Genomic DNA, 26,376 nt, shown 5'->3' with positions numbered 1-26,376 from the left:
GGTAGAGCGCTAGCCTTGAGCTGAAGAGTTGAGGGACAGCAGCCAGGCCCAGAGTTCAGGCCCCACAACTGGCAAAAAAAAAAACAACCAAATAATATGGGTATATAGTCTTTATCACTATTCAGATTTCCTAGCATAGACCCTGTGTTCACTTATGGAATGCTGCCCTAGTAGCCTGAAGAAGATTTGGTAACATGATAACATATCATGTCACTTTTTTTTTTTTTTTTTGGTTGGTCATGGGACCTGAACTCTGGGTCTGGCCGCTGTCCCTCAGCTCCTCACTCAAGGCTAGCACTTTACCACTTGAGCCACAGCGCCACTTCCGGCTTTTTGTGCTTATGTGTGGTGCTGAGGAATCGAACCCAGAGCCTCATGCATGCAAGGCTGCAAGCACTCTGCCACTGAGCCACCGTCCCAGCCCCTCATGTGACTTCTATAAAATCTTAAAAAGAAATTCTAGAGCATAATCTTGTCCCAAGAGTTTTGAATAAGGCACTAGGATTGTGTGTGACTTGCTTTTCTGACCAACACTAATCATTGCTGCATTGTTAATATGTGGTGGCGGCAGCTCGGGAGTTTAGGTATTACTCTCCCTAGAGATTGTAGTGGTAAAACTTAGGTATAACCTTCAGTCCGGGAAGAGTAAAGACATTACTTTATAACCCAGAGTCTCACCCTGTCTTTGCACCTGGTCTAGTCACTTCAATAGTTCAGTTGCTGGTAAGTTGACAGTCAATATTACCAATTTAGCAGTTCCTATAATAGTATAGTTTAGTGAGAAGATACAATGTTGTCTTGTTGGCATACTGGATGTAATTTGTGAGGAAAATATTCTTGGTTCTGTGATGGTCTTCTTTTTTTTCTGGTATGTTGTGAGGCTTGAACTCAGGGCCAACGCGCTATTCCTGAAGTCTTTTTTGTTGTTGTTGTTGGTTGTGCGGCTTGAACTCCAGGCCTGGGCACTGTCCCTCAGCTATTTAGCTCAAGGCAAGTGCTCTACCACTTGAGCCACAGCACCATTTCCAGCTTTTTCTGTTTATGTGGTGCTAAGGAATTGAACCCAGGGTTTCATGCATGTGAGGCAAGCACTGTCCCACTGAGCCACCTTCCCAGCCCCCTTCTCAGCCCTCCTAAGGTCTTTAAGCTCCAGGCTAGGATTCTACCCCTTGAACCATAGCACCACTTCTTTCTGGCTTTTTCTGTTTTATGTGGTATGGAACCCAGGGCTTCATGTGTGCAAGGCAAGCACTACCACTAAGCCATATTCCCAGCCCCATGTAATGGTCATTTTTATAGGTTTTATTATATGCAAATCATTTTACTTTCTGATTATGGGAGCTCAGGGTCATCTAATAAGAAAAAGGGTGATACGGGTTTATAGTTAACATTGTAGCAGTCTAATTTTGGCTTTTTCTGGTTTGTAATTATTTTGCCACATGTAAATAGAGTTTCAAATAACATTTTTAAAGTTAAATATTAATTGAACTGGAATTATGTTTTGATGAATGGTATGTAGTATGACTAAAGTCTAAGGTGCTTCTTATTTGTTTATGTGGTTAGCCAGTTCCAACATTATTTGTTGAAATAAGCCAATCTTCCTGATTTCAAATGCCATAGTTATCATGTACAATATTTTGTGTTTTGGTTTGTTATACATTTTAGTGTTTGATAAGAGTTGAGGGAAAACACTGTCTCTACAAATGCCTTGACATGTTTTATGCATGATTCTAGGTACATAAATAAGAATTAGATTAGATTTGTATTAAACTCACATTAATTTGGAGACTATTCATGTCTGTGTAATGGTGTTTTCTGTGTTTGGAACATGTATCTCCACTTGATCATGTTTCATAGATTTTTCCATGAAAGTATATGCTCTTATAAAGATGCCTATCAGGCTGGGTGCTGGTGGCTCACACCTGTAATCCTAGCTACTCAGGAGGCTGAGATATGATTGCGGTTCAAAGCTAGCCTGGGCAGGAAGGAAAGCCCATGAGACTCTTATCTCCAATTAACCACCAGAAACCTGGAAGTGGCACTGTAGCTCAAGTGGTGGAGCACTTTCCTTGAGCTGAAGAGTGCAGGGACAGCACACAGGCTCAGAGTTCAAGCCTCACAACTGACAAAGAAAGAAAGAAAAGAAAGATATGCTTATCAGGAAGTTCTTCAAAGGGATAAGTTACAGGTGCTTCTCTCAAAGGACTGAAAACATGTAGCATGGGGTTAGTGGTTCTGCCCAGTGGAAGAGTGCTTGCAGGCCCTGGGTTCTAGTCCTAGCAACTCGGGCAAATAAAAACTACACTATGTATGTGTCTTGTGTGTATGCATACGTATATGTGTGACTTTAGAAATTAGTTTCTAAAGTCCCTTTGCCATTTAGTTTAATAAGTAACTTAAATATGAAGCCTTTAAAACTATATAAAACCAGTCCTCAAATGACAATTCCTGCAAAAGAGATTTTTGTTCTTTTCACCCATAATTAAGATCATGTGATACTATCAAGTAACTGTGAGATCTGGCTTTGATAGCTTAAACTTTGTACAGAACTTTAAAATTATGGTTATTCAAGTGCTTTTTATTTTCCAGGATTCTTTTGTTGTTGTTGGTGGTGGTGGTTGTGGGGCTTGAACTCTGGGTTTGGGTGCTGTCCTTCAGCTCCTCAGCTCAAGGCAAGTGCTCTATGGCTTGAGCCATAGTGGCATTTTTGGTTTTGTAGTGGTTTATTGGGAGATAAGAGTCTCATGGACTTTCCTGCCCAGGCTGGCTTTGAACTGTGATCCTCATATCTCAGCCTCCTAAGTAGCTAGGATTACAGGCGTGAGCCACTGGTGCCCGGCTCCAGGATGTTGTTTCATATGGAAGGCAAAAGGTTAGAAATACAGCTATTCATTTTCTGTAGTCTACTTTTTATTTTAAATGTGTAACTTTAAAAGTATTTTTCTCAAGCTCTATTTACACGGTCAACATTTTATGGTAACTATGGTATAACTATTCTTGAGACTTTTTCCCCTTGGGTTGTTTGGCTCAAGACTTCAGGCTTGCTATGGCTCTAATACTTGAGCTGAACCTCCAGTCCTGAGGCTTCCATTTTAACACTATATTCTAAAAAAGTGGTAGCTGAGATACTCTTTAACTCAACTGTTTTTCTTTTTTATTCTCCAGAAGACCTATGAACATAGGATGCTGCCACCAAATCTACCTCCTGAATTTGTCTCACTCACCAATGAGCAGTGCACTTCCGAATTGGAGCAGAATGTCTGGAGACTGTTGAAAAACTCTGAAGAACACAATTGACACATGATGACCTAACAGGGATTTTTTTTTTTAAGCCTGCCAAGATACATATTAGAGAATGTGTCAGTGTTGGTTGTGAATGCTGCAGATAACTGCAAGCAGACTTTATCTTTTTCTTTCTGAAGAATTGGTGTGACTTTCTAGCCAGACAGAGTTTTCCATTGTGCTCCTGAAGATATTAATGGAATACAGACATGGCCACTCCAGACGAGAGGCGGGTCAATACAGAGTACGCTGTGTCTCTGCTGGAACAGTTGAGACTGTTTTATGAGCAGCGGTTGTTCACAGACATAGTGTTGATTGTCGAGGGCACAGAGTTCCCTTGTCATAAGATGGTTCTTGCAACCTGTAGCTCCTACTTCAGGTAAGTACTTTAATCTTATTTTACAATCAAATATAAAATATTGACCTAGTTGAATGTTTTAATAGGAATGTTTTAAAATGTTTAAAATTTTCAATGCTCAGTTTTCTTAAGTTTTCAGTTCAGCAGTACTTATCGTTTCCTTGTATGTATAGTCATAGGACAGGTGAAAAGAAGGTTTTTTTTTTTTGGGTCCCGTCGTGGGGCCTGAACTCTGGGCCTGGGTGCTGTCCCTCAGCTCTTCAGCTCAAGGCTAGCGCTCTACCACTTGAGCCACAGCGCCACTTCCGGCTTTTTTCTTTTTGCTTATGTGGTGCTGAGGAATTGAACCCAGGGCCTCTGGCATGCAAGGCAAGCTCTTTACCACTGAGCCGCCTTCCCAGCCAGAAGGTTTTTTTTGTTTGTTTGTTTTTTTAATTTTTATTTTGTGTTGGTGAGAGGGCTTAAACTCAGGACCTGGGCACTGTCCTTGAGCTTTTGCACTAGAGACTAACGCTCTACCACTTTGAGCTACAACACTACTTCGGTTTTCTGGTGGTTAATTGGAGATGATAAGAGTCTCCTGGACTTTCCTGCCTGGGCTGGCTTCAAACTGCAACCCTCAGATCTTAGACTTCTGTGTATCTAGGATTTACAGGTATGAGTTACTGGCATGAGGCTGAAAGGAAAATTTTTGTTTTGTTTTGTGCTGATCTTGGGGTTTTGAACTCAGGGCCTAAGCCTTGTTGCTGAGTTTTTGTTCAAACCAGTTCTCCATCATTTAAGCCATAGCTACAGTTCGGGCCTTTTGGTGGTTAATTGTCTTTCTTTCCTGCTCAGACTTCAAACTGTGATCCTCAGATCTCAGCCCCCTGAGTAGTTAGGATTACAGGAGTAAAACACTAGTGCTTAGCTGAGCCACTGAGCCACCTTCCCAGCCCTCCCAAATGTTCTTAACTATATTTTCCTCTCAGATTTCAGGGTCATTAACATGTAATACTGCTGTGACTTAAGAAATTCACTTATTTATTCATTCATAGTAGTGGAGATGAACTCAAGGCCTCACACTTATTGGGCAAGTGCTGTGCTACTTGAGCCATGGCACCAATCCAGAAATTCTGCCTGTTGAATTACATTAGGAAGGATTACCCTCTTCCTTTTGGATTATCAGTGCTGTCCTACCAAAACCCGTATGTAGTTTTGAATAGTAGTTTACTGTTCATTTTGGACCCAAATTAGAAACCCACTTGTGAACTGCTCAGCACTTGAACTATGGTGCTTCATTCTGTTGTACTGTTATGTAATTCCAAGAAGCACAGTTACATTCTGGGAATCTTGTTAGTGTGGCATTGTAAAGTGTCCTGCATAATTTTAGGAAATTCTTGTACTCTTTTTCCTTTATTGACATAGATTTTACCTACCGTAAAGTTACTAATGTTTATAAATACATAGTTGGTCCCTTTACCAGTACGTTCTTTGTATCAACCAACTACACATCAGACATACTTGGGAAAATTTTTCATATCTACTGAATAGAGTTTTCTTGTCTTTATTCCCTAAGCAATATAGTCTTTACTGCTTAGGATGTATTTACATTGTTTTCAGTCTAGTGATGGCTTAAAGTCTTGAGGATAGAGTATAGGTTTCATACAAGTAGCCATTTATATAGGGGACTACAGTACCCTCAGGTCTTAGTCTCTCCTGCAAGTAGTCCTTAGCAGATACTATATGATGTGATAAATTTAGTACTCCTACAAAACTGTGTGCCATTTCTAGCATCTAACTGAGCTCTCTGTCACCTTGTGTCCATTTACTGTCACTCTTATCCTTGCCTGTAGCTCTAGGTAACTACTAATCTACTTGCTGTCTCTGTTTTTCTTTTCTGACCATTTCATACAAATGAATTCATATAATATATGGTCTTTTGTGTCTGGCATCTATGTTTCTGTCTGACCATTGTATTTGAGGCTCATTTAAGTGTTTCATCAGTAGTTCTGTTTTATTCCATTGTATGTAAGTAATCAGAAAGGCAGAGTGAGTCTGGCATTGAATTGTGTACTATTTTCTGTTGTCTGTTGGACTAGTCTTCCTTATCAAAAAGGACCCTGCATTAATCTTCCTGTGTTATGTCATTTCTCTCTGTAGTGCTACATTTGGTTTACCTTGAATCCTTCAGCTCTGTTTGTGTCTTTTATAGGGCCATGTTCATGAGTGGACTCAGTGAGAGCAAGCAGACACATGTGCACCTGAGGAATGTGGATGCCGCCACCCTCCAGATCATAATCACTTATGCCTACACGGGGAACCTGGCGCTCAGTGACAACACGGTGGAGCAGCTGTATGAGACAGCCTGTTTCCTACAGGTAAAGCTGCTCTTCCTCAGCGATACCTCTGAGGGTGTATATTGTGTCAGGAAGTCCTGGTTTACTAGTGACCTGTGTCTGTAAGGTTTTTACTGGGTGTTTTATAAGGTATGAAATGAAAGCGGCATCTAACTCCCATTTCCTGTATGGAGAACAGTGTTACTTCCTTTTTCCCATTTCTCCCTTCTTTGACCCATTACACTAAAATAAAACCTTGCTAAATCTGAAAAAAAAAGTCGGGGGGAGTGTGAAATGAAAAAGAATCTGATAATGTAGTCAGCTGGCAGACTAAGTTACTTTTATGACAGGTGAGCTGGGTGTTGGTGTGGCATGCCTGTAATCCCAGCACTGGGGAGGCTGATGCAGGAAGTTTGCCATCTTGAGGCCAGCCTGCACTACATAAAGGAAGACTCATTCAGGCCAAAATGTCATACTGGTTTCTTATTTTGCCTATTATGCCTGGGAAATTTAAATATTTACAATGGTTATGGTAAGTTATATTATGCTGTTTAGTAGTTAAATAATATTGATGGTTGTTATATTTATGTCTGATTAACTTTTTTGTCAGTCGTAGGGCCTGAACTCTGGGCCTAGGCGCTGTCCTTCAGCTCAAGGCTAGCGCTCTACTGCTTGAGCCACAGCACTACTTCTGGCTTTTTCTGCTTATGTGGTGCTGAGGAATTGAACCCAGGGCCTCATGCACGGGAGGCAAGCACTCTACCACTGAGCCACCTTTCCAGCCCTGTCTGATTAACTTTTTTAAAATTAATTTTATTGTCAAGGTGATGTACAGAGGGGTTACAGTTACATATGTAAGGTAGTGAGTACATTTTTTTGAGGTATGTGCTTTTTACTCCTAATTTTTCAGCATTTTCACATATATATATATTGGGTGTGTGTGAAAATACCGTACAGAGGAGTTACAATTACATGGGCAAGGTAATTGAGCATTGTTGCCTTCTCCTTTGTTTTCCCTCCCACCCACCCCCAAAGTTGTAAAGTTCGTTTTTGACATCTTGTACATCTTGTTGCAGTGGGTCCACCTGTATCCCTATTTAAACAATTTGTTTTTTCCCTTCCCCTCCGCAAATTATACCAATATCAAATACAGTGAAAACAGAGGTTATACCGTGGCGGGGGGGGGGGGACATACAAAGAAATCATCTTATAAAGATGTTAGAAACAATCGCAAGAAAGAAAAAAACATTTGAGTCCTTAGCTCTTGGTTCATTTCGCCTAACATCATCAACTTATCTGACCATTTCTGCTTGTCAGTAGTAAGTACATTTCTTGTCAAACATTGTTACCACCCCTTCCCTTTTCTTCCACTTTCCCTTTCCCTGATTAAGGTTTACTTTCTATTTTCCTATCATTTCTGCCTCCCTTTCTCCCTCGGACTTCTCCCTCCTCCCTCCTCCCCTCTATCTTTTGCCAGTACTGAGGCTTGAACTGAGGGCCTGGGTGCTTGTCCCTGAGCTTTTTTGCTCAAGGCTACTACTCTATACCCCTTGACCTGCAGCTCCACTTCTTACTGGGAGATAACAGTCTCACAGACTTTTTTTTTTTTTTTTGGTCGGTCATGGGGCTTGAAGTCTGGGCCTGGTACTGTCCCTCAGCTCTTCAGCTCAAGGCAAACACTACCACTTGAGCCACAGTACCACTTCTGGTTTTCTGATGGTTATTTGGAGATAAGAGTCTCTTGAACTTTCCTGCCTGGGCTGGCTTTGACGTGCGATCCTCAGATCTCAGTCTCCTGAGTAGCTAGGACTATAGTTGTGAGCCACCAGTGCCTGGCCTCACAGATTTTTTTTCCCCAGTCTGGCATTGAACCATGGTCCTTGGATCTCAATCTCTTTAGTAGTTAAGATTTATAGGCCTCTTTTCAGATTTTAATAGTCATATTATTTTCATCGTTTTGTCTGAGACATGTACTCAAACTTAGAATCTGACTCTGTGCTCTACCACCTGAGCACCATCTCCAACCTCAGGAGTTATTGCTTTTTCTTTCCCCTCATTTCCTTTCTTGGAATGACACTTTCTACTTAGAAACAAAGTTTTAGGCAGGGTACAGGGTGGGGTGTGTCAGTGCAGGAACTCAGGAAGTGTTGAGGCAGGAGGAGGTACCTATCAAGACCCTGTGTCAAAAAACACTACAAAAAATGAGAAGGTTTATCTAAATGGAAACCTTCAAAACAAAGTTTAAAGGGTTTTAGAAACAGAGTGGATGGTACTCATTAGCTACTTTGGACACAGTGGATGATGTCTGGTAAGTATTGAGGACACAGTGGATGATAGGTACTGAGGTCACAGTGGATAATACCAGGTAGGTACTGAGGATACAGTAGATGATAGCTGGTAGGTAGTGAGGATACAGTAGATGATAGCTGGTAGGTACTGAGGTCTGCCCTCCATGTGAATGACAGTGGTGGGATGCTTACTTGGGTATAGCCTAGGAACCAGAGCATAGTTAATTCCTTTTTACATTGCTTCCCTCCTTGTTAGTCATACACTGGTCTTCTTGTGTGTGGTCATTTCTGGTCACTCTCTCATAGTTCAGAATTAGTAGCCTTCACTTCCCAAGGCCGGACTTGGAAGAGAGTACTGTCTGTACTAAGCATTCTTTATGGCTAACACGATCACATTTTTCAGGTGCTAAAAGGTTTTGGTAAGGTTGTAATCTTTCTTGCCATGTTAATGAATTCTGTATGTGTAATGTGTAGGCTTGCCTCTTGGGATATCAGTGAGTGCTCCTTGGCTTTCGTTGCTGTAACCAAGTTGAAGCGATAGTATTTTTAGGTAGCAGATATACTGACAATTCACTTTGATCCTCAAAGTGAATCCTTAATCATTTAAGGTAGACTTTATATGAGAGAAGACAGGCTTAGAGAGACGCCATTTGCCTGTAATTATACAAGTACTGACTGGCCAGTTGAGGTCTTGGATTGAAATGACCTGACTCTTCACTGTAAGTGGCTTTTAGTTAACCAGGTGGTGAATGAGGTATGGATGAATAAATGTGATTAGTGGATGGCACTTCTGAGTCAGCTGAGATGTGCCTGCTTTCTCAGGAAAAAAGAAATCTGTAGAAGAGAAGGCTTGGGTGGTTCAGATGCATCATTTTAGTGTAGGTAAGCTAGGGCTCTAGACATAGCACAGTGGTAGAACACTTGTCTAAACACCTAGTGTTCTGACTACAGTCCCCAGCACACTGAAACTGACCAAAGGAGGGTTGCACATTGCTCTGATGACTTGCATCTTCCCTCTCTATATAAGAGTGGCAATAACAATTCTTCTTTTTGGGGGGGGGGTTCGGTCGTGGAGCCTGAACTCTGGGCCTGGGCGCTGTCCCTCAGCTCAAGGCCAGTGCTCTACCACTTGAGCCACAGTGCCACTTCCGGCTTTTTTCTTTTTGCTTATGTGGTGTTGAGGAATTGAACCCAGGGCCTCAGGCATGCAAGGCAAGTGCTCTACCACTGAGCCACCTTCCCAGCCCCAAGAACCTTGTTTTTTAATGCCTAGAAAAGTTAACTTCCCTATGAATTTCCTTATGCTTTAGGCTGTTCAAATGTTTTCAATGCTTGCTTAATACTTTACTACTGTTTAAGTAGGCCAGTTAAGTAAGGTATTGATCAAGGAAATGCAAACCTCTACTAGTCTTAATTATTTTGGGGAAACTTTTCTGTTAGCCTAAACAGATGTATCTTAAGTATAAAGTTCTCAGAAAGGGAAAGATGACACAGGACCCTGCATCTCACCTAAAATGTGGGGTGGGGTTATGGCTCAGGGTAGACACATTCTTGAACTTGCATTCAGGGCCTCTGTCCCCACTGCAATAATTTGTTGTGTGTTGATTTATTTGTTGGTCTCCCATGTCCTTATCAACTTTCTTCCCTTTATTATTTTAGGTAGAAGATGTGCTGCACCGTTGTCGAGAGTATTTAATTAAAAAAATAAACGCAGAGAACTGTGTGAGATTGTTGAGTTTTGCTGACCTCTTTAGTTGTGAGGAACTAAAGCAGAGTGCTAAAAGGATGGTGGAGCACAAGTTCACGGCTGTGTGTCACCAGGAAGCCTTCATGCAGCTGTCCCATGACCTGCTAATAGACATTCTTAGCAGTGACAATTTAAATGTAGAGAAGGAAGAGACCGTTCGAGAAGCTGCTATGCTTTGGCTGGAGTACAACACAGAGTCACGGTCCCAATACCTATCTTCAGTCCTTAGCCAGATCCGAATTGATGCACTTTCAGAAGTGACCCAGCGAGCCTGGTTTCAAGGCCTACCACCCAATGATAAGTCTGTGGTGGTCCAAGGTCTTTATAAGTCCATGCCTAAGTTTTTCAAACCACGTCTTGGGATGACTAAAGAAGAGATGATGATCTTCATTGAAGCTTCTTCAGAAAACCCTTGTAGTCTTTACTCTTCGGTCTGTTACAGCCCACAGGCAGAAAAAGTTTACAAGCTGTGCAGCCCACCTGCAGATTTGCATAAGGTTGGGACTGTGGTCACCCCTGATAATGACATCTATATAGCAGGGGGCCAGGTTCCTCTGAAAAACACAAAGAGCAATCACAGCAAGACAAGTAAACTACAGACTGCCTTTAGAACTGTGAACTGCTTCTACTGGTTTGATGCACAGCAAAACACCTGGTTCCCAAAGACCCCAATGCTTACTGTCCGTGTGAAGCCGTCTTTGGTTTGCTGTGAAGGCTACATCTATGCGATTGGGGGTGACAGTGTGGGGGGAGAACTTAATCGGAGGACCGTAGAAAGATATGACACTGAAAAAGACGAGTGGACGATGGTAAGCCCTCTACCTTGTGCATGGCAGTGGAGTGCAGCAGTGGTGGTCCATGACTGCATTTATGTGATGACATTGAACCTCATGTACTGCTACTTCCCCAGGTCTGACTCCTGGGTGGAGATGGCCATGAGGCAGACAAGCAGATCCTTTGCCTCAGCTGCAGCTTTTGGTGATAAGATTTTCTACATTGGAGGGTTGCACATTGCTACAAATTCTGGTCTAAGACTCCCCTCTGGCACTGTAGATGGATCTTCAGTGACTGTAGAGATTTATGATGTGAACAAAAACGAATGGAAAATGGCAGCCAACATCCCTGCCAAGAGGTACTCGGACCCCTGTGTTCGAGCTGTTGTGATCTCAAATTCTCTCTGTGTGTTCATGCGAGAAACCCACTTAAATGAGCGAGCTAAATATGTCACCTACCAGTACGACCTGGAACTTGACCGCTGGTCTCTGCGCCAGCATATATCAGAGCGCGTGCTTTGGGACTTAGGCAGAGATTTTCGATGCACTGTGGGAAAACTTTATCCATCCTGCCTTGAAGAATCACCATGGAAACCACCAACTTACCTTTTCTCGCCAGATGGGACAGAGGAGTTTGAGCTGGACGGAGAGATGGTTGCACTCCCTCCTGTATAGTCAAGTTGGAGTAGTGCTGCTTGGTTCCGTTCCTTCACTAAGTGACAGGCTAGGAGAGGACCACATGGGGAGTACAAAAAATTCTATCTTTGATAAATTTTATTTTTATGCCCTACTTAATATTTGCTTCAGTATAATATATATCAGTGAGTCTCACAGGAAGATGTGCTTCCATAATAGGAGCTAGGTTAAGAACCTCTAAGTACTCTGAGAGCAGAGGGATGAACAGCTAATGCTGTTAGGCCTGTGCACGTACAGTTCAAAGTTCACTTAGAGAAGTAGCTTCCTTTCCAGTGTGGGACATCACAGACTATGCTGAGATTATTTAGTGTATCTCATTCCTGTGCTTTGTTCTGAAGTTCTGGAATACATTTTTCCAGTAACTAACCAGCTGCGCTTAACACTGATGTCCACATTTGTGTAGCAGTATTGTCCATGTCCTCTGCCATAGTTGAGAACACTCCGTAATTTTGTGGTATTATACAGGAAAGGTACGACTGCAGGACCAGTCTATCCAGTTAGGTGCATGTATCCTCTCTCCACTAACTTGTCTATCTAGAATACAGGTCGTCCAGTCAACTGGCCATGTACCAGGTACATGAACCCAGTTGCTGGGCTTGCAGTGAGAATTGTGCGGGTCTGTGGGGCTTTCATGATGAAGGTTTCCACCTCTTCTATGCGTTAGCACTGCTCATGCATAGAATTACCTGCTGCTGATGTAGTCCTCCATCTTCAAGATTGAGAGTGGGTTAACCAGGTCATTACATCCTAATTTAATAACAAGCATTACTGTAGAGTGATTGTGTGTAGGTATCTGTTAGCTGTCAGAGTGTGTTTTTTAAACCTGATGTGTGTGTGTCGGGTTAGGTGCCGTCTGCACTGGTATCTGCAGGAGGGCAGATGACTGGTGCCTGTGGCATTATCCCAGAAACCACTGGCAGTAGTAGCGCCCCCATGGATGTGAGCATGGGCGCTTGTGACCAACATCGCCGGCATGTCCAACTCTGTAATGTTCTCGCACTGTATTTTGAATGACATTAATTTATTAAATAAATTGTATATATTCAACATCTGTTTTTTTGTGTATCAGGGTGGGCTGCTTTTAGTTTGGTTTTGCTGGTACAGCTCAGGTAGCGGTATTGGTATCTTCAGGAGTTTGTGTGAGATGTATGTGTATACAGTAGTTTCCCTTCCTGCGCTCTGAACATACTACATGGAAAAAATGTAGAAATGAATTAATTCCTGGGTTTTAAGTTGTGGCCTCTCTGCTTGGGATTTGTGTTTCTGAGCAATGTGCCTATGCTGTGTGCTGCCCTTGGCCATTCCAGACTTCAGGTCTCTCATCTTCCTGTTCTTTGGTACCATTTTCTGTTAAAATTGTTACTTTCTTACTGAGCCTAATTTACAAGTTACAAAACTATCATAGATAACATGTGTGGAGGAAAACAGCATATGGGGGTTTGACATCCACAGTTTCAATAATACTCAAGACTGGGGCTCATGGGACTCACCTCCTGCCGAATAAAAGGATGAGGTGCTCATACTCCATAGGAGAAACAGTCTTCACAGGGATAGAACATCACCAAATCTGTACCTGCACCCACCACTACTGCCTCCTCTGCTATTTATTAGTCAATGGTCATTGGGACTGTTGGCATGACTTCTGGTGGAGCACCAGCCATGAGCAGGAAAAGCCTAGTGAGAGTGTTAAGACCTTGTGTTCAATGAAAAGGACATTCTCCATTCCCCTCTAGATGGAGGGGACAGTTCCTTGTTCATAGTTTTTCTACACTGCAGCCTATATGCAAGTGTGTTGATAAGAGGGCTTGAATTTGGAGCCTGTTCCTTAGCTTTTTCACTCAAAGCTGGCACTGTACCACTTGAGCCACACCTCTACTTCTGGCATTTTTTTGTGATTGAAGATAAAAATATCATGGACTTTGCTGCCTGGGCTATCTTCACTGGAGTGAAGATAGATGGCTGTCTGCTGTTAAAACCTGTTAATCATCTTAAAGTGCACATCAGTAGCACTAGTAAGTTCACACTATATTGTGACCATTGGGACTGTCCAGAACTCTTTTATCTTCTCGTCCCTTTCCCACTTCATCACTGGGAGTTGATAATAGAAGCTTCTGGGTGATGGGCTAGCCTTGGAAAATCTGAGCATTCTAGTTCATAGTGAAGGCCTAGGAGCTGTTGCCTTTGTCTTTTTGGAGGACTGAGGACCATTTTCCTGAGTCTGCCACTTCATTCTTTCCAGAAAGCTTATGTAATTATGCAGATGGACAGAACTTTCTGGAACTGCTAGATTTCCAGATGAGAGCTTTTTTGTCTGGATTTGGTCATCTGAGTTCCCTTGGGTATGCAGTTTTTCTTACCCTTAAGCCTACTTCCTGTGGTTCTCAATCTCCTTTCCCAGTTCAAGAGCTTGGTAAAGGAAGAAGAGCTTGAATGCACAGTGTTCTTTCTCCTCCAGAGTTGGTTTTTCTGTGTGATAGGGCATGTTGGTCACACATAACCACAAGTCCTCATGTGGGAAAGGAATGCTTTGTGTGGGTCTTGGTGTTCTTCGAATGCCTGATGGGTGTCAGAATGCTTATCCTCAAGCTCTTTTTTTTTGTCAGTCGTGGGGCCTGAACTCTGGGCCTGGACGCTCAGCTCTTTAGCTCAAGGCTAGTGCTCTACCACTTGAGCCACAGTACCACTTCTAAATGGTTTATTGGAGATAAGAGTCCATGGACTTTCCTGCCCTGCTGGCTTTGAAATGTGATCCTCAGATCCTCAGCCTCTTGAGTAGTTAGGATTACAGGCATGAGCCAAGTGCCAAGCAGGTCCTCCAGAGCCATTGCCACAGCCATGGGAATGTAGTAAGGGCCTGACAGTGACGATGTGCCTGCCTGGCTGAAACTGTTAATGGGCCAGGGCTTTTGCATTTCACTGATAGGTAGCAGCTTCTCTGCCTTTTGCCATGCTTAGATCCTATATACCCCTTCTTCAACAGGGACAGTTCAAAAGCAGATGGATCGCCATAGTAAGTCACCCTAATGCAGTTCATACTTCCATGTTCTTGGCAACCAGGTGAGAAGCTGAGGAAACACCTAGGAAGAAGAAATGGGCCTGTGGGCCTCCTCCCTGCATGACACTTTCTATGGCTGTCTCCTCTCTACCATACAACTAGTCACAGGATTGCCTGAACATCTATATCAGGTAAGCTTCATGCACACAAGCACTGCCCTTCAGAACCCATTGGAGTCTCCACTGGCAACAGCCAACAGCTTCGTTCATGTAGCGAGCTATTCTCTTCACCTCTTCCTTTTTTCTTGGTGGTTCAGGGGATTGGACTTAGGGCCTTGCACCAGGGGGAGGCACTGCACCACTTGAGCCACACCACCATCCACTTTGGGTGCTGATTATTTTCATGACAGGGTCTCACTTTATGCCCTGGCCAATGTGGGTTACAGTCCTCCACTTCCTTCCCCATGTGTTCCTGGGAAGGACAGGTGGGCACCATTGTACTCAGACACTACTACTTTTTGAAAGTTTGTATAGTTTCAGTTCTGGAAGTTCAGGGTTCTGGTGCTGGCATCAGCTCTGCCATGGTGAAGTTCATTCTCTGTGGCAGAGGCCTTGCAATGGCCAGTGCACATGTGAGGTCACATGGCAAAGGCAGAAGGTACAAACAACTCTGTCTTGAACACTTATCAGGTTCTCATGAGAATAGTATTGACCTCAGGTCACAGCCTAGTAACCGGATTCTGTTCAACATTCTCAGTGAGATTACTTTGCCTAGGCTGGCCTCAAACTCCCTCACTGTCCCCACCTCCCTAGCAGCTGGGATTATAGGTAAGCACTGCACCTGGCAGTTCTAAACTGTTGGTAAGGCAATGCCAAGAAGTCTAATGCACACCTGTGAATGCCTGTGCACCACCATCCACTCAGCTATGCCCACTATTTCATCAAGTGGCTCTTGTTTTCCCATGGCCACTTTGTTCCCGGAGTGCAGCCCCATCCAGGGACACATGGCATTTACAGTGTCTGAGTCCTGTCAACATGGGATAACATCAGGGACCACCTGAGGCAAGTGTGGTGGAGTCAAGAACAGAAAACACAAAACAACCCTGTTGTGCTTGAAAAGTACCTGAGGTAGGATCTGGTGATGGGGCTTCCCCACTCCCAGCCCTGTGTGGATCAGGTCAAGTCAGAAAGAACTGACTCCATTCCAGGCCCCTGGATGGTAAAGTCAGAAGTTCCCTGGTGCATCAGAAGAACAGCAAGTGGCTCCGCCCTGGGTATGACATGGACTGCCTGAACCATGGCATAGCTCAGCTCCCCTGTGAAGCTGTCGAGCAGGTGCAAGACAGCACCTGAAGGGACATATGACAACACTGAAGTCCTCAGGCCCAGGTGGAGTCCAAGCTGTCTGAGGGTAACACCAGTGATGGGAGAGGACATGGCTTGACTGGCCTCTTCGGTGCCTTGTGTGGCCCACGAGCTGAGGTCTCTGTGGGGAGCCAAGGGCAGTTACCACACAGTGCACCCCAAGGCTGGCATCTTGTTGCCAAGCTGGGCTACAGACCACACGGACAACATGCCAGAGGATTCCAGGGCAGATGGTCATTTTATTACTGCTTTTTCTTAAAGTGACAATAAGAATTTTACAATTCAATGTGACCAAACATGATTCATCATTTTTGAAAACAACGGACAACTGAAAGAAGTGATGCAAATGATAAAAGCACTAAAGCCAAGAGAGACTTCCTTCTGATCAGGAGATGCCACAGCCAAATCTTAGAAGCTTCTGACGGTGGCTTGTGGACACCGTCTTCCCAATACCTGAGGGACACTTGTCACCAAGTGCTTTTACCAGCTTACTCATCAGATACTTTCTAAGTCTTTTTGCACTGAAATCATATTAAGAAATGAGGCAGTATTTTCACAGAAGCCTTCTGAAAATGCCAATGGCCTTTCTGGGCTCAGTACCTGACTGAAATGTTCAAATGTTTATATAGTACACACAAAATAAACTGAGCAGCAAGTTGTGGGTGTGAGACTCAGAGCAAGGGTTAGATGTGAAGCCCTGATTGTGATCTAAATAGTTTCTGTATCTTTATGTAGAAAGCTAAACTCAACAGCACAAATACAAAACGCATTTAATTTTACAAAATACACGCAGCCCCTCAGACATAACACACCTGGCAAATGTGGTGATGACATGGGGCGGGAAAGTGGCCATGCGCACCAGCCCTTATGTGAAGGGACATAGGCACATGTTCTCAGTCCTTCACTGTGGAATGTGAGGAATTGTGGAGAATTAAAAGTTACGGAGTTGGAAGTTGTGGAATGAGAATGGTCTGCAGCAGGTATGCTATGCGGGCTGGCGTCATTTGTGTGACCCTGTCACGGTGAAAGGCTCTCAAGACAAGGTGGGAAGGCATGAAGGCTGGGTGGTCTCACCAAAGAATCGGGGCATGTCCTCCAGGGTTGGCATCACTCCAGGAGAACTGGCACTGCCCTCAGGTGACCACTGCTGCCCTGCCTGGCAATTCCACAGGGGTGGGTGAGATGGACCAAGCCTGGCCTCCAGTCTCTAAAGACTGCCAGGCTTGCCACCAACACTGGCCCAAGGGAACTGTCATTTGTGCAAAACTTCTCCACAGAACACAAAACCTAACACAAGGGGTCTGCCAGGAGGTGATGCCCTGCTCCACTCTGAAATGTGGACCTGGCAGATTAAAATTGAAACTTCTTTCCAGAAGAATTCTTATAACCTTAAGCAGATTAAATGCTACTGTCAAAATCCCCTCACTTGAAGCACCTGCGCTGTCAGCCACCTGCCCTGTATCTGCAGTCCATGTTCTCAGTGGCTTCACAAAGGAAGTTTTTCTCATAGAGCACTGAACACACAGAGCACTGAGTCACAACCTGGACAGCATGGAGTCATCTTTGTTGCCAACAAAAACTGCTACTGTTTCTTAAAGGGAAAGCGTACATGGTTGGAATCACTCATGGACTCTAGGATAGACCACACTAGTCCTGTGAGCTCTATCTGGGTGACAAGGACTCAGCCAGCTGTAAGTCCTCCTTACCCATGCCCCTGTCACTACGCCAGGATACTGGCTCCTAAGTCAGACCGCAGTGGGACTGCTGCCAGGCTGCAGATGGACTGTGCCCAAGAGGCAGAAGGCAGCTGGCTGGCCCCAGCTCCCCTGGCATGAGTGTTAGGCACTCAGCTGTCAGGCACAAGGCCTTGGCAATTCCTGCCACACCTTTACTACAGCTGCATCACAACCTGGCTTAGTAGGGCTCAGCCACCTAGCATGCAAGCTTGCCACCAAGGCCAGCGACCCTGAAACACCTGTGCCCCTTCCTAACACTGACATCCCAGAACTGGCACAGACTAATGACCATTTCTATGGCAGAGGTGCACCTGTAATCTCAGTTACTTGGGTAGCAGAGGCAATAGGACTGAGGGCTTAAGGCCAGCTGGGTTACATGGCCCTGTCTCAAAAATGATCTAAAGACAAAAAGAATTCACCTCATGTGGTATGATGGTGCCTGTGCAGCTGTGACCTCACAGATGTCGTTCACATGGCCCAGGGCCCAGGGGCAGCCGGAACAGGCCACAGCAGGCTGTGGGATGGGAACTCTCTCTAACTGCTCAAAAGAGCCCAACCCATGCCTCAGATTCCACTGAAAAAGTTACATTTATTTTGCTTTAGTATTCTGTTCTGCCTCTGTGTGTGTGTCCTGTAATCCTAGCTACTCAGGAGACTGAGATCTGAGGATCCCATTTTGAAGCCAGCCCAGGCAGGAAAGTCCATGAGACTGATTTCCAATAAACTACTCAGAAAAAAGCCAGAAGTGTTGCTATGGCTCAAGAGGTAGAGCACAAAGAGGCTCAGGGACAGCATGCCCAGGCCCCGAGTTCAAGCTCCAGGGCCAGCAAAGAAATAAAAAAAATCCCAAGGGCTGGGATTATAGATATGTACTACCATGCCTGACTTTACAACTAATTCTTTATAATCTCAGTACAATATTGATTAACTACCTTTTAAGGGTGGTTTTGCTGTTACTTTCTTCCTTCAAATAATGTTTCCTGAGGCTAATTTTCCTGGCTGAAGTAAATTAATGGAGTTCTCAGGTTAAATCTTGCAGTTTGATATCTCAAGTTATGCTCAAACAGAAGTATATGCTCTGAGATTTAGTGACCTGTGCAGAAGCACCAGTTTGGAAAGTTTAGGGATATTTAGAGCATACACTGTGCTTTTCCACATGCCTCATTTACATATTTATAAACCAACATTTCACCAGGAGAAATCAACTCATCATCTGTCAATGCCCCTGTTTCTGGTACTCCTGAAAAACAGTGTAGCAGGACGTTGCTCACTGACCCCCTCCACGTGTGTCTTCTGTCACTGAGAAGGCGACTGCTCCCAACAAGCACTCCCTGAGCCACCACACGTCCACCAACTGCAGCCTGCAGTGGGTATCGAGTGTGGCAAACACTAGCTGCTGGGCAAAACCAGCAGAGGCCAACATAGCAGGATGCCCTTTTACCAGCGGGTGACCAGGGTGGCCTGCCATTGGCCTCTCTTGCCTCCTGTGCACTACACATGTGAGCTGGGTGAGATTTCTTCTAGTCATAGATTCGGAAGGGGCAGGAAGTGCCTTGTGGAGGACTCTGAGTGAGGAAGGAGGCCACATTCTGAGCACAGCTTTCTCAACAATGAGGCCCAGACGTCTGAAGCTCTGTCCATACCAGCAAAGAAGTGCTCCCTTGGGAGGTGGAGGCAAAGCTCTGGTTTAAACAGTGATGAAGAACATGTTTTGGACAGAGTGGGCCAAACTCACTGGTGGGCTCTGAAGTTCAACCCTACAGACTGAGCCTGGCCCATGGACCTGGCCTCCCATGATCCCCCAGCCTCCTCTGCACTATGCCTCCCTCCTGTCACCTCAGCAATCCAGTCAGCAAAGAATAAAGACTGAAACAGGGCGTCCCAGCCTGGGGCCCCCTCTGGCCTTCATGGTCCCAGGGGAGGTGGCCTGGTAAACAGGAGAACAAGGTGGGCTGCCTGACTCTAAGCTCAGCACGTACTAAGGCCAACTTCAGCAAAACTAAAACAGGAATATAACTTAATTTTAGTACATATAAATTACAACCACCATCTAGATATTCCAGCAGTAAAATAGAACAAAATATACATAAGTAAAAACTTCTCTGGAGTAAACAAATGTACAATCTCAGAATGTAGAACTCACTGGAAGGTTTGCTGTATTTTAATCAGGCTCAGGAGATAAAAGTTGTCAATTGGAGCCCAGCCTGGCCTGGACGCCGTGCTGCTCGTCATAGTGGGGTCCCTCTTCTCAGCAGATGGACTTCCCCATAGGCACAGCTGCCACCCAGCACAGTTCTGCTGTGGGCCTGTGGCAAAGGAAGGGTCTGGAGCCATAGGTGACGGGCACCCCCACACCTGAGGCCACACAGCTGGGTCCCAGCTCAGGGCTTCCCACTGTCCTGGCTGCATGGCTCGGGGAGACTCTGGGGGGACGAGGTGCTGAAGGCCGACAACCAGGAAGACACAGCTGTCTTCGCACTGGAAAATGCACCTCCCACGGACTGGCCTGGGGGAGGAAGAGAGATGCCACGGTGAACTCTGGTGGTGCTGGAGAGGGAAACCAGGCCTGGCTCTACAAGCCACACCCCAGACCATGCCTTCAATCTTGAGATCAGTAGGAACCACAGCTGGCCACTTACATGGATGCTCCTAAACTTCTAGCTTTACAGTAATCCCCTCCCTTGGGAATGTCTTCTAGAAAGTTGGAATTCTATTGTAGCTCAACAGTTTGTGGAATTCACACAGCTGCAGCACAGCATACAGATCTGTGTCCCTCAATCTCAGATCCTACTGAACATCCACTTACGTATGTAAAAGTGTTTACACACACACATAACTAGTCACCTTATTGATTTAGTTATTACTGAGACTCAAACTCAGGGCTTCGTGTATGGTAGGGAGATGCTCTACCTCTTGAGCCACAATTCTCTTTTGCTTTATTTTTCAGATAGCATTTTACACTTTTGCACAGGCTAGCCTTGGATCATTAGCCTTTTGCCTATGTCTCCCACAGAACTGGGAGCACAGATAATGTGTCACCATGCTTAGCTTGTTGGCTGAGATGACTTTGCTAACTCTGTTTGCCTGAACTGACCTCAAGCCACAATCCTCCCAACCTTTGCCTCTTGATTATAAGCAAGGGCCGCCACCACTCCTGTTATTCTTCCTTCATCTTTCTGTTCTCCGAATACTGGTAGTGTTCACCTTCTCTTTTCCTATGCAGCCCAGGCTGGCCTGGAATCGGTGTGCCTCCCATTTCCTTCTCCCACTGGAATTATAGTCATGAGCTTCATGACTGGCCATTCATTTTCTTACTTTAGAGACAGCACCTCCTAATGCCCACTCTATTGGAATTCTTGGCTACACACAGGGGCCTTGGGCAGTGGTGGGAAATGGGAAAAGGAACTCAGTGAAATCTTCAGAATGTTCATTTGAAATGAGATTGATATACCTTGTTACTATTGTGTGTTACACAGACCTCACCACTTTCTACTTGCTGAAGCTGGACCACAGTGTGGAGGCCTCAGCCTGGCACCTTACCAACAGCCTTTCCCGTCTGCACTACGTTTCGGCTGGTTGTGACGACGACATTCCCAATTCTCTTGCCGCGCTCACTGTTCTGAACAGAGCTGAGGAGAGGAAAGGAGTGTGAGTGTGAGTACAACTGACAAGTCTTGCACGCACCTGCACGTGCACACCCCTCCACCCCCACATACTGTGACTGTCCCAAACTAGTACTGAGAAACTGTTATTCAGTATTTGTGAGTAAATTTATTGATTAAAGCATGCAGATCATCAGAACATAGCAAAGAACAGAGCTAGTCAAAAGTGAAGAAAGGCTGGTCAAGTGTCCATGACAGATGGACAGACAGGCAGATAGATTGGCTGGCTAACAGTACCTCACTGAACACCACAGCCCTCCCCACAGCAGCTTCAACTCTGTAGCATGTACTGCTGAGCTACTAGAAGCGTCAAGTTCTCAGGTGGAAAAGGTTCCTGTGAGCAGCAGGTGTAGAACTTCTGCACATGGCCATATCCTCCAGGTACTCACTGAGAGAATCTTAACTTCATGTCCGCCACGGAGTACTGCCCCTGGAATGGGTGGCTGTAAAACAAAGTGTGAGCTTAGGCTTAGGGGCTTCACCATATAGCCACAGGTTCACTGCCAGTAGCTCCTGGCTGAGCAGGTGGGGAGAAGTGCTCAAGGTGGGGTTAGAGCTGGCTGGGTGACAGCTCTCTGCCTAGAGCTGTGATCTACCAGATAGCTCCTGTTACCTTGGAGCTGAGACCCACTGGAAAACTCATGGGAGCTTGTTTCCTCCTTGTAAAACCGCATGGGTACACAAGTTGATGCTGTGATAAAGCTGCCCTCTGTTCCCACTTCACTGAGTCTGGGGTGGGACAGTCAGGGAATCACCAATTTAGGACATGGTCCCAGACACCTTATAAATGGGTAAAGTTTAATTAGTGGATTAGCATAAGCCTTGTAGTTAGAAAAGAAATTCAAAATGTAGCCTCTTTGCTGAGAGCTGGTGGCTCACACCTGTAATCCTAGCTACTCAGGAAGCTGAGATCTGAGGATTGGCCTGGGCAGGAAAGTGTGAAACGCTTACCTCCAACTAACCACCAGAAAACTAGGAATGGGACTGTTGCTCAAAGTTAAAATAGAGTGCTAGCCCTGATGGAAAGAGCTCAGGAACAGCACCCAGACCCTGATTTCAAACCCATTCCAGCTGTGCCTCTGGAAGACTTGCCCTGAAGTCTGTAGTGCTGACAGAAGTGAAAAAGCACCAGAGCAGTGCTGCATGGCTAACAGGAGGCCCCTGCTTTCTGGCACTGCTCCCCCACCCCATGTCTCCTGTGAAACAGTCCCCACTGGCCCTCTCCAGTGTCTTGGATCATAGGCCTACGCTCGAGGAGGGAGATAACTTGGGTCCTTTCTTTAGTGTTGCTAGAATGGCATGTACCATTTGGTACTGTTTTATTTACATCCACTTGTCAGCATAGGCGCCTGCTTTGCCAGGTGTGGTGAGTGCATGTTTAGGAAAAGTGTGAGCATGTGCACAGGGCACATTAGTCAGCCCTAAACATGAACATGGAAGTCAGTACTGAGCTGAGTCACATTTAAATAACAATAGTGTATGCTTACGACATGAATATTTTTATCTTTTAAGTTAGGAAAGAAGTTTCTAGCGTGTATGCATTCAACAGTTCACCTCCATGGTATTCACTCACACATGGATACACCAAACAGAAGTTGGATGCTTTTTGTGTAAAGACTGCATACAAAAGGAGATCTCAGGCTGTGCAGCCTTTTTACAACCCACAGAGGGCTGTTCTTAATAGTTGCGGGATGGGTAGGACTTGTGTGGGACACTCTGGGTACACCCTCCCCCTTCCCTGGTGCCTACTTGGGATTGATCTCGGCGAGTGCGGGGTGTCTGTTGCTGTTCCACACCCGGTAGTTGTGTGTGTTCCTCCACGCAGTGACAAAGGTTGCCCCGTAATCCGACAGCATCTTTTCATTATCTGCAGAGGAAATATTGGCCAGAGTTGAGCTGTGCAGCCACGGGGCTCAGGCTGACAAGCAGAGGCAGGCAGAGCTCCTGTCCTTGGTTTGAGCACCTGCCACCTGTCAGGACACCTGGGTCTGGCTCCAGAAATCCTAAGCAGATACATGGACTTTGGAAAGTCAGTCACTCAGAACTTCACCTCCTAACTGAAGAGAACAGGGTTGAGCCAGACATTTTCCAAAGTTCCTTGAACTTCAAAATGTTTCTGAGTTCACCTTCCATGATGGAAGACTATATAACTTATTAATAAAAACTAAACAATGCATATGGAAAAGAGGAGTATTTTTTATAATGTCATTTTTCTATCAAGATATAATAAATTGGTTCTTTCGCCCAATTTCTTTTCCTTTGGACATTGTCGCACCCTCTGGGACATTGTTCTAGACTTTTCTAGCATTTCACAGTCCAAACTACTTAAAATCACGAGGACTTCCAAGACAACAACTTTGAGTTGTGGCAATGGTTGGGAGCCACAGAGCAGTTCTGGCAGATGGGTCCATGAGACCATGTCCCACGTCAAACGTATGTAGTTTACTTTTTTGTCTGTTTTTGAGACAGGATCTAGCTGTGTGCTTGCCTGGGTGGGCCTGGAAGTCCCCATCCTTACCATGGTCCCAAGGGGATTATAGACTATACCACCAGGTTTGCTGTGTTGCTTGCTTTGAAGGTAAATCTAAGTACTTTCTATTACTGGGAAAGGAGCAGTAGGAGACAGTTCCATTGACAGTGCCTCAACTTATTAAACTGGAGCTGGACCCTAGCTCAGGCTCTCACCAGATTGGGGAGTGGGTCATAAGTTATTTAAACTCCCTATGTCTCATTCTGTTTTCTGCACAATGGGGATGCCAGCCAGAGGTGGCACATGCCTGCAATCCCAGCTACTATAGAGAGGTAGCAATCAGAAAGACAGTGGCTCAAGGCTGGCCTACCCCAGCAAAAACTTAGGGAAACTCAATCTCAATGGAAAAGCCGGGCATGGTGATCACAAATGTAATCCCAGATGTGTAGGAATCTTAAGTACGAAGCCAGTGGTCAAGGCTGGCTCAGGTAAAACACTTGAACAATAATAAAAGCAAAACGGAATGGGGGCATGGCTCAAGTGGTAGAGCAACTGCCAACTAACCTAGACCTTGAGTTCAAACCTAAATACCGCTAGAAGATAAAATGAAACTTGTTAAAAAATAAAAGAAAAATAAAATAGACATGGCAAGACACTGCCTTCAGGATTGTTGCAAAGATGGCAGGAATTATTAGATTTCAGGTATTCAGAAAAGTTTGTTTTTTGTTTTGCCAGTCCTGGGGCTTGAACTCAGAGCTTGGGCACTGTCCCTGAGCTGCTTTTGCTCAAGGCTAGCACTCTACCACTTTAGCCACTTCTGACTTGAACCCATTTTATGCATTTTATGCATGCTAGGCAAGTACTCTACCACTAAGCCACATTCCCAGCTCCCAGAAAAGGTCTTTCTCCCTGTTAAATGTTTCAAATAAAATGTTAGTTAGTTCTTACAGCCTCCTGGAAAAGTAGTTTACAAAGGAAAATAAATGGGTTACTCATGAAGTCCAGTGACAGGAACTGGGGCCTCCCTTTTAGACTATCTTATTGACATCCAGCCAACACTGATGGAGGACTAGGGAGTCCTGGAGGAGAACAATTCTACTTGCTAGATATTTGCTAGTCTCCTGAGGTGGTGAAGCTTGGGCAAAGCTCTAGTGCTACTTTCCAGATCTTTCTATGGGGAGCCATCTTGCCCATTTCTTGGAAGGATTTCTTAGCAGGAGCAAGTGGGGAATGTGGCTTGTGACTGTTTTCTCCAGAGGTCTTCACTGTGTACATGGCCATGAAGGCTGACAGGTGACATGCCCTCTGTGGTGCCACACTGTGAAGACTCCTGAGGCAGGGCTCAGTGTTTGTTTTAGGTTTCTACTTAAGAGCCAGAAAAGGCAAGACTGGTACAATATGCTCAAAGGGCTCTATTTCTGTAAAAAGACCATAAAACAAAGCCCTGACAAAACATGAGCTGGGATCAGCACAGGGACAAGCACATGCCTAGCATGTCCAAGGCCCTGGGACCATCCCAGCCCACAGAAATGCCAAAAATGGATGCAAAGCCAAGGCTTTGGGCAGGCTCAGGACGGTCTCTGTGTGCAGGGCAACCACAACGTGCACCTCTACGTATCTACGGGCACCTCACCTAGCTGCAGGGTGGCAGCCAGCAGGGCATGAAGATAGACTGCAAACTGGGCCCGGATCCATTCGTCGCCACCCTCCCAGCCTGTGCCATCCAGGAAAACGTCATCGCGGTTCTCTGTGACATGCTTTACCAGGTGGTCCGCGAACCTCAGGTCTGCCGTGGTTGGGCTCAGCAGTTTCCTGAGCTCTGGGTCATGGATCTGCACAAGCGCCTCCTCTACCTACAGGAAGTGAGGATGAGGGGTAAGTCAGCAGGCCCAGTCCTTGGTCAGAGGAATTGTAACTAAGGCCAGCAAGGGACAGGTCAAGGGACAGAACCACACTCAGGAAACCGGCTCCTACACTTGTGTCCAGTATATTCAAAAAATGCTCGTTTTGTTTGCAGAAAGTACATGCATAAATGCACCATTTTGATATATATATATATATATATTTTTTTTTTTTGCCGATCTTGATACTTGAACTCTGAGCCCAGGCACTGTCTCTGATCTCTTCAGCTCAAGGTGAGCACTCTACCACTTGGGCCACAGTGCCACTCCCGGTTTTCTGGTGGTTTATTGGAGATAAGAGTCTTATGGACTTTCCTGCACAAGCTGGCTTTGAACTGTTGTCCTCAGATCTCAGCCTTCTAAGTAGCTAGGATTATAGGTGAGACACTGGCACCCAGCTTATGATAAAAATCTTTAATCACCTGAAATGAACAACCTTAACTTTTCCTGTGGAATGTGTGGATTTGGGGGAACATTTTATTATGTAATGTTTGATATACAATGAATACATATTAGCTGTAACTGGGTTTGCTTTCATAGGCTAGAGACAGACACTGGGCCAGTGCTCTACCCCACAGCTGCACTCTAGGCCCACAGATTTAGCAAATACCCTTAAGCCCTCCAGCCTGCCTACAAGCCACAGCAGCTCTGGTTCTGTGTCCTCCTGGCTTGGAAAGGAAAGACACTGTCCTCCAAATTCAGACCATAATAAATAACCTGGAACTATCTCCCCATAAAGCATGTACCTCCTGTCAGGACCTACAAAAACCTTAGCAAGGACTCTCT

The 26,376-nt window shown here is 45.1% G+C and overlaps 2 protein-coding genes and 1 long non-coding RNA gene across 4 annotated transcripts in view; 2 read left to right on the top strand and 1 right to left on the bottom strand.

The window, feature by feature from the left end:
- The window catches only part of Kbtbd2 (kelch repeat and BTB (POZ) domain containing 2), a 12,957-nt gene extending 1,418 nt beyond the window's left edge, over positions 1 to 11,539 (top strand). The window contains exons 2-4 of the mRNA XM_013035166.1: positions 3,166 to 3,661; positions 5,835 to 6,000; positions 9,906 to 11,539. Coding sequence (XP_012890620.1) covers positions 3,492 to 3,661; positions 5,835 to 6,000; positions 9,906 to 11,441 — 1,872 coding nt within the window. The 5' untranslated portion in view covers positions 3,166 to 3,491 and the 3' untranslated portion in view covers positions 11,442 to 11,539. The remainder of the gene's footprint in view (positions 1 to 3,165; positions 3,662 to 5,834; positions 6,001 to 9,905) is intronic.
- A 997-nt stretch (positions 11,540 to 12,536) lies between these two features.
- LOC105999980 lies at positions 12,537 to 21,111 on the top strand. The gene is made up of 3 exons (XR_001175771.1): positions 12,537 to 12,608; positions 14,520 to 14,648; positions 21,034 to 21,111. It is a non-coding gene; the product is annotated as an uncharacterized LOC105999980 (long non-coding RNA).
- Avl9 (AVL9 homolog (S. cerevisiase)) overlaps positions 18,396 to 26,376 on the bottom strand; it is a 33,019-nt gene continuing 25,038 nt past the window's right edge. For both annotated transcript variants that reach the window (XM_013035153.1, XM_013035154.1), the window contains 5 exons: positions 25,323 to 25,542; positions 22,969 to 23,086; positions 21,609 to 21,662; positions 21,098 to 21,186; positions 18,396 to 20,063 (listed from right to left, as the gene is read on the bottom strand). In XM_013035153.1, coding sequence (XP_012890607.1) covers positions 19,939 to 20,063; positions 21,098 to 21,186; positions 21,609 to 21,662; positions 22,969 to 23,086; positions 25,323 to 25,542 — 606 coding nt within the window. In that variant the 3' untranslated portion in view covers positions 18,396 to 19,938. The remainder of the gene's footprint in view (positions 20,064 to 21,097; positions 21,187 to 21,608; positions 21,663 to 22,968; positions 23,087 to 25,322; positions 25,543 to 26,376) is intronic.

This window comes from Dipodomys ordii, unplaced genomic scaffold (genome assembly GCF_000151885.1).
Source record: "Dipodomys ordii isolate 6190 unplaced genomic scaffold, Dord_2.0 Scaffold205, whole genome shotgun sequence".
Lineage (NCBI taxonomy): Eukaryota > Metazoa > Chordata > Mammalia > Rodentia > Heteromyidae > Dipodomys > Dipodomys ordii.
This window is presented reverse-complemented; position numbering and strand designations above follow the sequence as displayed.